Here is a 15,351-nt window from a genome sequence, read left to right as displayed (position 1 = left end):
TTTTTGAGAAGTTCAGATGTTTGAATTTACTTTAGAGATTGTTCACTTAAATAGAAGCTCAAAGATAGAGGAAGGTAGTCCTATTTGAATTTTAGATCACATCACTTTTTGAAATACAGAAGAGACTAAAATTGTATCATTTTCACAGGTAACTGGGTTAGTATCTAAAACTCACAAAGTGTTCACAAGCACCTGTGTGTGTTTATTTTATGATACAGGTCATTGAGAATGCCTCTTCTCAAAAGGATGCTGTCATCAGTGCTTTATACAGCAGTTTAAATAAAGTCATTCTTTACTGCCTGTCCAAGCCCCAGCAATCCCTCTCCGAGTGCCTTGGTCTTCTCAGCATCTTGGGCTTCCTGCAGGAACACTGGGACATTATCTTTGCCACCTATAACTCCAACATCAGCTTCCTCCTGTGTCTCATGCATTGTTTTTTGCTGCTCAGTGAGAGAAGGTAAGAGCTGCCTACTTGTTTCCTTGCTTGCTAGTGGTCCATACAGAAAAGCAAGCTTTAGAGAGACATTTGATTGGGATCAATATGAATGATATATGTATTTTTGTTTATCCAGTTGTCCAAATTATGTGCAGTGCTTGACAATATGTGTCAAATGTGTCCACGTAACTGAGCCCCTAGAATCATCATGGAATAGTAATTTACCCCATTTCTACAATGCTCAGGTTGTAAGATACCTTATTTTTTTAATAATAAATTTATTTTGTATTGGTGTTCAAATTGCCAACATACAGAATAACACCCAGTGCTCATCCCGTCAAGTGCCCCCCTCAGTGCCCGTCACCCATTCACCCCCACCCCCCGCCCTCCTCCCCTTCCACCACCCCTAGTTCGTTTCCCAGAGTTAGGAGTCTTCATGTTCTGTCTCCCTTTCTGATATTTCCTACCCATTTCTTCTCCCTTCCCTTATATTCCCTTTCACTATTATCTATATTCCCCAAATGAATGAGAACATACACTGTTTGTCCTTCTCCGATTGACTTACTTCACTCAGCATAATACCCTCCAGTTCCATCCACGTTGAAGCAAATGGTGGGTATTTGTCGTTTCTAATGGCTGAGTAATATTCCATTGTATACATAAACCACATCTTCTTTATCCATTCATCTTTCGATGGACACCGAGGCTCCTTCCACAGTTTGGCTATTGTGGACATTGCTGCTAGAAACATCGGGGTGCAGGTGTCCCGGCATTTCATTGCATGTAAGATACCTTATTGATTTCATTTTTGGGACAGGAAACTCCAACACTGAATCTACACATTGATTTCATGATGCAGCCAGATTTCAAAAATATTAACATTTTATAAATGCGATCTTAGAATGGGAAAATATGTAATAGAGTGTATCATGCAAGCCAGGCGTAGTTTTCTACACACACACAATTTAAATTATAAAATGACATCCATAAGCACACTTGTATAAGAAATATTAATAAAAAGAAATAGAATTAAGTGTATATTTTAAAAAGATTTTATTTGTTTGAGAGAGAGAGAGAGAGAGAGAGAGCTTGAGTGTGTGTGTGGGGGGGGGGGAAGGAGCAGAGGGAGAGGGACAAGCAGACTCCGTGCAAAGCATGGAGCCCAACGTGAGGCTTGATCCCATGACCCTGAGATCATGACCTGAGCCGAAGCCAAGAGTTGGATGCTTAACCGACTAAGCTACCCAGAGACCCCCTAAATTAAGTTTATTTAAATTCTTTTCTTGAAGCCCAAAGTTTGAAAATGTGTTAGATATCTCTGTGTATATACACTTTCTTCTTTTTCTCTGGGAATATTCTGTATCACCAGTGCCTTGGCATCATACTGCTCACAAATGTTATCTCTTATTAATAAAGCCATGTAGAGCATAGAGGAAAAGAGGGCTATGTAATATACTTTTCTCTTGTCATTTTGTTGTTACCATTTTACCTCAATACTAATTATGTTTTATTACTTGAAAAAAATTCCAAAAATGTCAAACTGACTACTGAATGTTACAAAACTCAACTTGGTTTTGTCTTAAAATTCTCTGGCAATCATTGGGAAACATTTCTGGCCCAGAGGAAGCACTTGCCATTTTATTTGTTTGAAGTAAAAGAATTAATTTTTGGTGGGTTAAATTGGGAGGTTCTTCTCTTTTGTCTGTATTATAAGAATTAAGCCTATCCATTTTGGAAGCATAGGTAAGAAGAAAGGAATGCCAACTTATGTGTATGCTTGGATTTCCATCTTCCTCAGATCCCTCTGTTTAGCTATATGGCCTCCAAATCCAAAAGGACTTTATTCTAGAAATTTCAAGAATGGGTATTCTCATACGATGCTATATTTTCATTTAATTGTTTGTCATTTTTGGTTTAATCCACAAACATATCCTGTATGTCTGTTCTGCTTGGTTGACTTAAGGGGCCCAGAGAAGAAGGCACATAAACATGAACATGATTAGGAGCCCCAGAGCACATAGTTCATGGGGAATCTAATATGTAAATCACTATGCCTCCACTTAGAACCAACTACATGATGTGCAGGAAAAATGGAAAAGTGAATCCTTGTTAAAAAAACTACTAAGAATTTCAAGACAGTGACAGCAGAACCCAAACATGGGACCTTTCTGAGTGTGGACCCATTATGACTGCACAGGTCACGGGCCCATGAAGCTGCCCTCGTCCCTTCCAGGTGGGACGAGATCAGAGCCAAACAAAGGCAGAGTTCAATACTTTGGGAGTCTACAAAAACAAATGACCAGTTCTGATGGTTGGGAAAGCAGGAGAAGGTTCAGGGGCCTTCTGGGAGCATTGATTAGATTTAATAAGAGAATTTTTTAAAAAGGAGTTTTTCCTATTTTTCCTATTGCTATTGTATAATATCTGTCACAGAAGTTGTCATGAGGTGTTTGCTTTAACTTGAATTTATCTGTTTTTCCAATTGATAACGTACTGAATTTGGAGGATGATTATTTGTAATAAAGAATGATGGAATGATCCCAAAGAAACTGGAGTTTATAGTGAAAAATCTGGTCTCCTAGTTACCCAGAAGGATTTGGATTGGAACCCAAGCCTAGAATGACTCCTTACCATCAAGTCTTTCTTTCTTCAAATGAAGAAGTGAGAGAAAAAGGAGAGGAAGACTTCCCAAGTTTGAATGATGGTATATTTTATTTGCTTATTTTTTGGGAGAGTAGGTGAGTGGTGGTAACTTCTGGGTTGCATTCTTCAGCTCTGTGGAACTTGGTCAGACTAAGAACTTGGCCAAGTTACTATAAAATTCCAGAGGATGTCACTGTAAGTTGATTTTACTTCTCAGGCAATCTCTTGAATTTTCCTTTGGATACTAGATATGGGAACTGGAATGTCGTCTCACCTTTTTCAAGCTGTTACCTCTTTCTCAACTTTCTTCTCTAGAAAATAGGACTAGAGTAAATAAATTCCTTATTTCTATGACATTTTTGGGTTGATGGAGTTTATTTTTGAATTTGCTAATATCAAATCAAGTTAAAAGGACTGGCAATTTAAAAAAAATAGCAGATGGATCTATGTATTTGGAAATTGTTCTTTTTTGATCCAGGAAGCTTCAACAGACTTTCTTCCACCACTTTTGTCTGATGACTGTGCTCCCTTACCTCATGATACCATATAGTAGGCACAAGGGCATGTTTTCTGGTCATGTAGGTGCCCAAAGCCACTGCTTAAAACTCTTGTGAGTTTGAAGTGTACTCTGACACAGTTAATTACAACATGAACATGAATATTTTGGGTTTGGCTAGTAGACTGAACAACATCCATACTTATAGGATGAGAAAAACAGACTTAGAGGCTGGTGCCAGAGGAGTGACTCAGTGGTCCAAGATCCAAGGGGGTTTAGGCATTTAGGGTAACTATGAGGCATAGCAGGTAGAACTGGCCTGATAGATTTGTCCATATCTGGACAAATCCAGGGCACTGAGACTGGTGGATAGTGGGAAGCAAGATTCAGTGGTAGGAAAGAGTATTGGCTTGGGGTCTGTGTCTCTAGGTATAGTTTTGGGTTTGATGTCCATTCCTTTGAGGGGCCAACAAAAAAGTAGGTTAGAAGGAGCTGTTGGAAGTGGTATTTGGTTACCTAGAGTGTACACAGGTATTTTTCTCTTTTGTATCTAATGGAATTGGGAGGTAGAGGAAAGAGATTCCCCGTGTCCATCAATCATATTTCCCAGCTCTGAACATATGAGGCAGACAGGATTTGGTTGTGGGCAGTTAGGGTGGGGGAGAAGCCAGCTCACATGGATATTTGTAGCATTGTCTACATACTGTCTACTTTCTGGCCAGAGCTTGCAAAGCTTAAGTGATGTTCAAGAAGGAGGCAATAAAAGCCACAATGATACACCATCTCCTGGCCTTTGCTGAGAGAGGCCCCAAGGACCCCCTGACTGTGTGATGTGCTCTCTTTCTGTGTTAGTCCAGAACAACATCCAAAAGATGGTGCGGACCCTCTGGCAGCAGCTTGTGGCACAGAGGCGACAGGAGCTGGAGGACACCTTCAAGATTGATCTTTCTGTGAAACCTGGAGAGAGTGAAGTGAAGATTGAAGAGATTACCCCACTCTGGGAGGAGACGATGCTCAAGGCCTGGCAGCATTACTTAGGTCTCTGTCCACTTGGCTTCAGGGAACAGAACTGCTGGGTCTCACAGATGCAAAATTTCGCAAACTTCCTCTGGGACCAGAGCCTTTTCCAACCAGATCTTCTGTGGTGTATGGGATTCACATCACTGAAACTTCACGAATCTTTGCTCACAAAGAATAAATGCCGCTTTGTATCTTGGGTAAAAGGAAGGTCAGAGATGCTAGCAGATTCTAGTAATTTCTTAGAGAGAGTGGATACAATGTCAAAGCTCTAGCTCTAGCCTAGAGTTTAGGGTTCTAGGTCTTGCCCTGATATTCATCTACCAGCTTTGAAACCTTGCACCAAGTCATGCAGTGACCTGGAGCTTCAGGTTCTTCATGTTCCAAGTGAAAGTTTTCACCCTGACAATATTAATGACCCTTGAATTCTTTCGGTGACTCAACATTTTCCCCTCATATTAGTAAATGCAGCAATTGTTGTTTCAATTTTTTTAAGATTTTATTTTTAGGCAATCTCTACCCTCAACGTGGGCTCAAACTTACAACCCTGAGATCAAGAATTAATTGCACCCTCCACCGACTGAGCCAACCAGCCCACCCACCCAGAATTTTGTTTTTAAAATGGTCATTGCTCTCACATTATGGCTCCTGTACTTGTTTTAAGTCTTCCAGCATCACAAAATTCACAGTGATTCAAAAGTTAGTTGTTTCCATGTGTACCATCCCACACTACCTGGTGAAATAGAACTTTTATTTCATTGGCTTTCCAAATTAGCCCTGGAAAATATGTATGTATGTACAAGCCTATGTGCATGCATATGTAATTTGAAGTCAGAATTTTATATTCCATTTCAGGGAAAAGTTTAATAAAGTAAGATATCTATCCCCATACACATATAGTGAAAAAAAATGGTGAGATGGGCCTTAGTGCTTACAAATGGCTCTCTTCTTTGTCATCACTCATGTATTGAAAATTCTCTGTATTTGATGACCTGTGTTTTAAACACATTATTTTATTTACTCTTCATGACACCAGAATGAGGTTAGATGGTATCATCCCCAGTTTATAAGATTGAGGACACAGAAACTTAAACTGCTTGTCCAGCATCTCACTTTGAGTCAGTGGAGCTAGGGATCTAAGACAGGTCTGATGACACCAAAATTCACACTATATTTCTTAGTTAGAAAATAACAGTGTGAGCTTGTAGTCTGGGCTGTGTTCCTTATTGGAGGTGGCATACTGGGATTGTGCCCCTGGCTGGCCCTTTGAAAGCCAAGCTAGTTGTAGAAATAGTATGTGGTCTCCTCTCAACTTCACCTCTGACAGTTTTTGCTTCCCTGTTCCTAGCATCTGAGAAGAAGTCGCTGTCCAATCGCTCGAATGTGGGACACCACAGCAAAGTCTCTTCATGGAGTGGCAGCTTGTCTTCAGCTATGAGGCTGATGCCTGGGCGGCAGGCCAAGGAGCCTGAGTGGAAGACAGAGGTGAGCTCAGACCCCTTTCCTTAAAGAAGCATCAGGCATTCGTTTCAAACCCCATGAGTCATGTCTTCTCTCTCTGTTGTTTTTGGACATATTCTTCTGAGAATTTAAGGTTATGCATGTGACTTATCACTTGAGACTACATCTAGAAGAGCCAGGTCTTAGGCTAGCTTGAAGTGAGTATGGGCTCCTCTGGAACTCCAAAAGCAGGTATTCTTTATGGCATTAAAACCTAAACCAATCCTCGTTCCCACTCTCCTTTTGAGTCAGATGTGCTCAGAGAGCACTAGCTTGCAGCTCAGTAAGAGCTGTATGTGTGGGCTTAGCAAAGTGGGACAGAACTATTGGCACCGTTACCAGGAGATGTAATAGTAGATCCTCTCGACTACTGAAGGGGCTGAGTTTTTGGCTTATTTTTTTTTCCAAATTAATTTCTCTAAACTGCATAAGAAACCATTTTAAAATTCAGTGGCACCAACAATGAGTTTTTGTGATCGTGGATGCTGTTATAAGGAATCTGGAGCAGGAGGTGTCTCTATTCTCTGATGTCTGGGGCCTTGGCTGGGGTCATTGGAAGGCTCATTTACTAACACATATGCTTGTTCCTGCTGATTTTAGTCTGAGACCTTAGCTGAGACTGTTGGCTGGAGCACCTATACCTGGCTTCTCCATGTGTCCTGGGCTTTCTTACAATCTGGTGTCTGGGTTTCAAAGGAGGCTATTTTCCAAAGAAGGGGGAAGGAGAGAGAAAGAGTGAGAGAGAGAGAGAGAGAGAGAGAACAAGAGAGAGAGCCAGCTAGACAGACAAGGAGATACAGAAAAAGACAGAGTCAAGAGGAAGTCACATTGTCTTCCGTGACCTAGCTCCACCTCTGCTGCATTCTTTTGGTTGAGACAGGCACAGAGTTCTGCCTAGGTTCAAGGGGGAGGGAAATAGACTCAATCTTCTGGTGGGGAAGTGGCAAGATTGTGCAAGAACATGTAGGACTAGAAATATTGCTGAGGCTCTTTTGGGAGAACACAGTCTGTCATATTCTAATGCTGGGGTCACTGACTTATTTTCAGAGGTAGCTTGTGGTCATTGAATAGACATGACCTTAGGGTCAGGAGACTTGGGTTATTTACTTAACTTCCCTGAATCTTCACCTCCTTATCTCTACAATGGAACAGATAACTGTAGGAGATTGTGGGAAGGGGCTCCCCAGGGAGGTGAAAAAATTGGTTGATAGACACATGCCACAACAGGAGCTCTCAGCCCGTGTAGCTTTGGAAAGTGAGATTGACTCTAAATCCCACCTGCTCAGAATATGGGCTCCGCTGTCCCCATGGCTCTGTTGTCTACTATGGCCAGTGACTGATGGGAGGGCACTATGGTCAGATGCTGGGGAGAAGAGAGGAGCAAAGGCTGCCTGCAACTGCCTAGGCAGCCTGGGGAAGGAAGGAGACTTTCCTCTTTCCAAGTTACAGAAACAAGAGGATTTAGGACATCTGGGGAAAGAGCCCAAACATAGAAGGGAAGACAGAAAATGAACTTGACTGGGCTGTCTGGCCACCTGGTGTTCAGAACTGAGGGTAGGCTGTGTTCTCAGCCTGTTGCCTTGTGGAAAACACTGCTCAGTCAGCTTATTGATTGGCTGACCAAGTGAGCGAACAACTCACTTAGGTTCATAACAGCTGTGTCACAGCTATTATCAGCCCCCTTGTATAGTTGTGGAAACTGAATATTAAAAAAAAAAAAGAAAAATAAAACCCAAGGGCTTTTTAGCCAGGAAATGGCAGTGTGAAGACAGGATCTCCTGTCTCTATACTGCCAAGCATGACCTTAGGCAACTATGTGACCTCTCACAGCCTCAATTCCTGATCTTACAACTGGGACTGTGCTTTGTTTGCACTAGAATCTGTGGAAGTGCTTGGAAACTGGAAACTGCAAGTGCTTTAGAAATGGAAGGCCATTTTCAAAATTCCATCTTCCTTTATCACTCTCTCTGCCAAAGGGAGGACCATCTCACAGGTGATAAAGCTGTGCTGAGTCCCAGAAGCTGGAGCATCCCCACCTGTGCCCAGGTACTTGCTCCTGACCAATGCCACTTGTGACAAGAGGGGGCCAGACATCTTCCTCTGGCTTTACCCTGGAACTTCTTGGTGAAGTCCCTTGACCAAGTCAGCTTTTTTTTCCAGGAGATCAATTTAGTCAGGCTGTGGAGGCCAAGGAAGGGATGGCTGGGTTGCTAAGCATGGATATTTGTATAGGAACGTTTGCAGACTATTGATGTGCCTCTCACCACTCCCCCTCCCCTTCCTGGGTCATTGTCATTGGACTCAGTTGCCTCTGAGTCCTGGGAAGATTGGTTGAGAAATGAATCATCTGAAAGAAGCTGAAATAGACTGCAATGTTTGAGGCCATGTAGGTCTGTAAATGGCTTATAACAGTTTGCTCCAAGCTCACACTGAAAGATCTGGAGGCAAAAGTATTTTAAATTGGCTCTGTCTTTGGTGAAGGCAGGCTGCTGAAGATACTGTCTTCTACAACAGTTGAGGTCTCCATTCATTTACTCATTCACTCAACAAATATTTAGTAAGTGCTTGCTTTGTACCCTACTGTAAGCACTGAGCTTACAGAAGAGAGGAAATCTGACATATTCTCTGTTTTCATGGAGACTGCATTTTAGGGGATGAAGATAAACAAAAAAACAGATAGATCATTTGTAATTATGGATGGTGCAATTAGCAACGAGGAAAAATTGAGCAGGGTAAGTGGGAGAGGGTGGCTGTTTATTTTTTTTATTTTTATTTTTTAAAAGATTTTATTTATTCATGAGAGAGAGAGAGAGAGAGAGAGAGAAAGAGAGAGGCAGAGACACAGGCAGAGAGAGTCGCAGGCTCCATGCCAGGAGCCCGATGCGGGACCCGATCCTGGTACTCCAGGATCGCGCCCTGGGCCAAAGGCAGGCGCCAACCCCTGAGAGGGTGGCTGTTTAGATAAAGGTGTTAAAAGCCCTCTCTGGAAGGCGGGCATAGGAGCAGAGAAATAAAAAAGAGACTCTGGAAAAGCGGTGGTCAGGCAGAGACGACCATCAGACAAAAAAGCTGAGACCGGCATATGCTGAGGTGTTCAAAGGCAGCGAAGACCAGTGTGGCTGGATTGAAGTGGACAGAGGGAAGCCCCTGGGGACATCCCCTTCAGCTCTCACCATCAGGAAGAACTGTGCTTTTCCAGAGCAACTCATCAACAACAGGACTTTTGTCACTGTTACATTTCTGGGCACTTAGATGTAACCATGGCCCAGCTCTTGTAACTGCATATACCTGGCGCCATAAATTTCTGCAAAACATATGCACATGAATACATGCATACATGCACACACCCCTCTTCTTGTTTCTTTCTTCCTTTTGGAACCACCATGATCTTCAAATAATTTATTCATCCTTTTTTTCAGTTTATATTGTCTAGGAGACTTCTAAAAGACAAATTATTTTTGAAACAAAGTGGACTATGTTTTAATTTTAAAAATTGATGTCTGCTTTGGGGCATACTACACCAGTGACTTGGTCTGGGCTGGGTACAGTGCCTGGTACATAGGAGACTCTTAAAGGATGTGTGTGGCACTGCTTAGAGTGATGGCATAAAATGCTTTCCCTCTTTTTGCTAAGATGAAACTCAGCAGCCTTCAAATCCCACATCCATCACTCATCCTCACAAGATGCCTTTGTTGCTAACAGAAGGCACAACTTCTCAGGTACATATGTAGACTGTGATGTCATAGGAGAAGAGCATCAACTATTTGCCCTGGGGTCTGTTTAATTATTTTTAAAAATTAATTTTGATTATTACAGCTGATTACACCTCAGTGAGCAATGTAATTGATATTTTCTAATGTATCCCAAGGAACATTTTGTACAACATGCTTTTTGTTGTTGAAGGTTAAAGACTCCATTATTGGTTTTTGCCTAAATATGCCTACATCATTAGTCCCTCCAGTGAGAAGGTCGCCATCTGGAAAAAGCAGCATGGAGACATTATTCAGGCACAAGTGCATGAAATTGGTGTTTCTGCATCTTCTGTCTCTCTTCTGGAGAGAAGAGGCTTGTAATTAAAGGAGTTGGTTTTGGAGGAAACATTATTCATTTGGTGTTATTCCTTATCATGTCAGCAGCTGACAGCTCTGTAGCACTGATAAATTGTTCCTCAGAGTGAGACATATGATGCACCATTCCTAATTCCTCTCACCTATCTTTGTTTTCAGTAGAAAATGTCTTCCTCTTGGCAGGTGAGCTGAACTTTGAGGCAAGGCTGAAATGATGGATGTTATTTCTTCCTTTTCTTCTCCTGACACCATCACAGTCCCCTCTGGGTTGGGACTATCAAGTCATGGCCTTTCCTGGGGTGAAAGAAGGCTGCAAAAAAAAAAAAGGAAGAAAAAAAAAAAAAAGAAAGAAAGAAAGAAAGAAAGAAAGAAAAAGAAAAGAAAGAAGAAGGCTGTAAGAGTCAGCCTGTCCCACAGGGGTTGGGACCTTGGGCCCCCTTGAAGCTACGAGAGGCCAACTCTGGTGTCCTGGAAGCTGTTTCATCATGTCCACCTTCAGCCTTGAGCAACCCAGAATGTGTACCCTGGCCAGTCGCTCCTCCTCACAGCCCTATGTGCCACTTGCCAACTCAGTTTTAGACTTTCTTGTTGAAAAATAAGTTGAGAAAACACCAACAACTCATACTGGTTTCTTAGCTTTGACAGATACACCATGACAGTGTATGATGTTGATATTACGGAAAAGTAGGTGAGGAGTTGGCAGGAACCTCTTTGTAACATTTCTGTAAATTTGGAATTATTCCAAAATACATAGTATGGAAGCTCCTTTTTTTTTCTTTTTCTTTTTTGAAGAAAAAGCATTAGCAAACAGAAAATAGGCACATAGGACACAAGAGCAAGGGGCTGGTTGGCAAGGGGCCGTGAGGATGAGTGGAGGCAAGGCCTGTGAGCAGGGGGATGGTCAAAGTCCCTGTAGGCTGCAGGGAGGACACTATAGCTCACGCTAGTTATACCCGAAGTGAGGATTAAAGTAGTGGGGGAGAGGTACATTTCTGTATGTGGGGGTAAGACTGGAGGTTAGAGACCCTGAGGGAGGGAGAGGTGAGGCTGGCGGTTGTGGCTTCATTTAGGTGGGAGATAACGGAGGCTGAAGGGACAGGGTTTGGAGCAGTGGAAATCAAAAAACACCCAAGAGAATTCTGTTTACCTAAGCCTGGGATGAACAAAAGAGTGCTGCCATGGACAGGGCCCTGGCCTTTTACTTTAAAATTTTTTTTTCATTTAAATTCAATTTGGTTACCATATAGTATATCATTAGTTTCAGCAGTAGAATTTAATGATTCATCAGTTGCATACAACACCCAGTGCTCATCATATCAAATGCCTCCTTAGTGCCCATCACCCAGTTACCCCATCCCCCACCCAGCTCCCCTCTGGCAACCCTCAGTTTGTTTCTTAGAGTTAAAAGTCTCTTATTGTTTGCCTCCCTCTCTTTTTAATCAGGCAGTAAGGAGAAAGGATGCTGCTGGAGTGTGGCAGGTGCGGGAGGTATGTGATTCGCATGGTCCTGTTGGATCTGCAGAGAATGGGAAAGAACAAGCCATAGGAAGGGAGTTGAAAGTTCGGGGCCACTTAGCCCGTAAAAGGGTGGGAGTGGAGCCTCTCTACCTGACCTGTGCCTTTTTTACCCCATTTTCCTCCTGGGATCAGCAGTACATGTGTGGACAGCTGTTTCATGCAGGGGCCAGGTGGATCCCACCTGCGGAGGAAGGCGCACACTCCTGCCTCCACGCAAAGTTTAGGGGCTTATTAAGGAGTAAGACCCTCTGGAGCAGGGCCAGGCCCAGGATCCATATGTTTCTATGGCCTTTGGAGATAGCTGAGCAAGCTTCCTGTTGCCATCTTCAAAGTTGAAATGGTTCAGGTAGGGAAGCCAGGGCTGTATGAGAATTAATAAAAGGGATGAGAAAGCACCACAGCCAGAGGGTGATACACCTCAGTTGCTAAAGTATCAAAGACAAGCTCTTCACAGGAGTTCTAGGCCCGCCCTGACAAGGGCACAAAAGCACGACACATTTGCTCCAGCGTCTCTGGTCTCTAACAGCTTTCCTGTGGGTGAGCCCTCTGCCCACCAGGTACAGTAGGGCCTTCTCTAAGACCGTCAGTGCCCATTAGTGGGAACCTTGATCTCAGAGACTGGACACTTGAGTAAGCAAGGTGGCTGCAGAGTCCATAGGCTACCTCTCTGAATGTGTGTCCAGGACCCCCATCCCAGCCCCCTACACACAGTGGTCCTGCCCCTGGTGGAGGAAGAGGGGCTGGCTGAGGCCAGCAACTGGGTGACAGCTGTATGAACCACAGCCCTGGCTGGCGTCCATGGCAAGTGAAATGACATTCTGACCTTCAACTCTGAGCATGGCACCCATTATCTCTTTTAAAAATCGCTGTGGAAAATTTCAAACATATACAGCAGTAGCGAAAATAATAATAACATGAATCCTCATGTGTTTATTCATTACTTCACATCCACAGTGTTCAACTCATGGCCAATCTTGTCTCATCTCTGTCACTACTCACTTTCCTCCTCTGCGCAGAATAATTTTGAAGCAACATCCCAGACATTATATCATCTCATGCATAAGTGTTTCTGTATACTTATTTTTCTCTTTAAAGAAATCATGAAGCCCAAATAAAAATTGCAGAAAAGGAAACAAGTGTGCAGAATGGGAAGGCTTTAGCAGTCTCTGTGGGAGCAATTGAGCAGTTCCCGATGGAACTGGCATGTTCTTTCTGGCATGATTGTATTCCTCTTCTGCTGCTCTGTGATTTTGGTCTTGCTGAGGCTGGAAGTACAAGGAGCCTCAGAGAACTCCATGCCCCTGCTTCCAGAAGGAGGGTAGGGACTGACGAAGACACAATGCTTTTGAGTTTGGTGCTTCAGCACTTCTGAGTTCAGGGAATAAATAGCACTTACCATAGAAGCCTCAGCAGTCACTCACCTGCCCCCACTCACTCATGGGGCAGGAGAACTCCAGGGCCAAGAAGAGATTTTTGAAAATAGAAAGAAATGGGCTCGGACATGAAGGCAAGTAAGTGGTGGAGTAGTGGGTAACAGCCGAGGAAGTTACAATGCAACTGTGAAAACAGAACTCGGAACTTCTAGAATCTCTCTACTGTAAGAGTTTAAGCAAAAAAAAAAAAAAAAAAAAAAAAAAAAAATTGTAAGAGGCTGTAGGGAATTTTAAAAATCTGAAATTTAGAAGGTTGTCACTTGGATTGTTTCTACTTAAACTTGTAAATTCACATGATGTTTGGGGACAAAAGAGAAAGGGGTTTCCCCGATGAATATGCCTTTAAGAGAGATGTGTAGAAGCAGGTGGCCTAAACTGAGGGGGTGGGGGTGGGGGGTACAGGGATTAAGACACATGAGGACTTCTAAAATTAGGTCAGAGGATGTAGAGAGGTGCAATCCTGATAGTGCCTTCTCACCGGCACAGCAGAAGGGCAGGCAGACAGCCTCTGTCAGCAAATCAAGAGAAGAGCTGGAGGGACAAAGCCACTGGAAATCATAGGAAAGGGAAGAGTGATCCAGAAAACCTGAAATTACGCAGTTGGTGAGAAATCACAGTGCTGTGTTGTTGGAAAACCCCATTGTGTTCAGTGGTGGGAAAAGTCTTGTGAACAAGTAATTAAATGGGACTATGTGTTAGAGGAATAAAACCATTCAGAAACAAATGAAAGTATGATTTAAAAAGAGACTTGGAGAAGTGTAAATCCCTCTATGGATGTGAGTACGATTATGGCATTCTGCTAAATGGAATCTCGGCTTTTTATAATTGCTGTGGGCAAGGCTGCCAGTGACTTACTCTCTCTTGATGCTTTTCCAGAGATAACTGACCCTAAAAATAGTGTCCCTCTTGCCAGCTTGGCCTTAGAGCTCTTCATGGTATGTCTGGACTACAAGTATTTCCAGAAACGACTTCCATTATGCTTCATTGTGGAGGTATTAGGGAGCAAGAAAAAGAAAAATGATGAGGTCCACTATCTTTTTTCTTTTTCTTTTTAAAAAGATTTTATTTATTTATTCATGAAAGACACACAGAGAGAGAGAAGCAGAGATGTAGGCAGAGAGAGAAGCAGGCTCCATGCAGGGAGACCGATGTGGGACTCAATCCCAGGACCCCGTGATCATGCCCTGAACCAAAGGCAGACACTCAACTGGAGCCACCCAGGCGTCCCACACTATCTATTTTCTTAAACCATTGAAGTTTCCTTTTTCACTGCAGCTAAAGTTATGTAGCATGAATCATGGCCCTGGTCTTGCAGGAAGTGGTGTTCCAACGCCACAGTCACAATAGACCTTCCCACAGAAGCAAGGTATCCAGGTGATGGAGGTGGGGACACAGCATCGTAGGGTCATGGGAATGCAGCCAGGCTGGGCAATACCTGTGCACACTTGTGCATGTGTGTGTGCAAGCATGTGTGCCTGTGCATGAATTGTCCTTTAGGTTTTTTTCAAGTGGTCTGGCAGCCAACCACGTGCTCTCTCTTGTTCCCACTATTCCCTTGACATACTTGCACATGTGTGCGCACACACATACACACACAGATCATTCTTCAAACAGTTGATGTTAGAACCCACTCATCACATTATCATTGAGAGGTGACCAGGAAGGAGTTAGCTGGAACAAGGAACTCCGTACCAGAAGTGAACGTGGATGATAGGTCCTAACAGCAGAGGATTCAAAAGAGTGGCAGCAGCACCCACACAGCATTATTATCCAGAACAAGGGGGAAGGACAATCACAGGCAGATGAGACAGTGGCTTTTCTTTTTCCATTTAAAGGAAATCTCAAATGTTACTAGTCTGTCAAAAGTCCTTGTTACAGGAGTTTGAAGAATAGAAGTAAATGAACAAAGCAAACACTGATACCTTTAATGATGTTTCTTTACCAAGTGCATCATTTGTGAGACATCCTTATCTTCATAATAGAAGGATAATTAACATCACTAATTATCTAATTAAGTTCATTAAGCATCCACCAACAGTGCACCATGAAGTTGACATTATGTTCTACAGTCAACAAATGCCTTTGATTTCTTAGGAAGTAATTAAAATGTAAATTAGTATGCAATTATATGCACAGGGGAAGTTTTGAATTACATATTCATTTCCAAACTGCTTAGAGCAACATAGTTTTTGGTTTTTTTTTTCTTCAATAAAAGCAGACACTTTGCTATTAGTGGTATAT

At 42.8% G+C, this 15,351-nt stretch overlaps 1 protein-coding gene across 9 annotated transcripts in view; it reads left to right on the top strand.

Annotated features, from left to right (window-relative positions):
• The window catches only part of WDFY4 (WDFY family member 4), a 285,777-nt gene that overhangs the window by 136,998 nt on the left and 133,428 nt on the right, over positions 1-15,351 (top strand). For all 9 annotated transcript variants that reach the window (XR_012020969.1, XR_012020970.1, XR_012020971.1 and 6 more), the window contains 4 exons: positions 219-457; positions 3,019-3,140; positions 4,428-4,613; positions 5,941-6,077. Coding sequence is in view for 6 of the 9 variants with exons in the window: in XM_072806363.1 (XP_072662464.1) it covers positions 219-457; positions 3,019-3,140; positions 4,428-4,613; positions 5,941-6,077 (684 nt within the window). In the remaining 3 variants the exon portion in view is untranslated. The remainder of the gene's footprint in view (positions 1-218; positions 458-3,018; positions 3,141-4,427; positions 4,614-5,940; positions 6,078-15,351) is intronic.

The sequence above is a fragment of the Canis lupus genome, chromosome 29, assembly GCF_048164855.1.
Source record: "Canis lupus baileyi chromosome 29, mCanLup2.hap1, whole genome shotgun sequence".
NCBI lineage: Eukaryota > Metazoa > Chordata > Mammalia > Carnivora > Canidae > Canis > Canis lupus.
The sequence above is the reverse complement of the archived record's forward strand: the minus strand, read 5'-3'. Positions and strand labels throughout refer to the sequence as shown.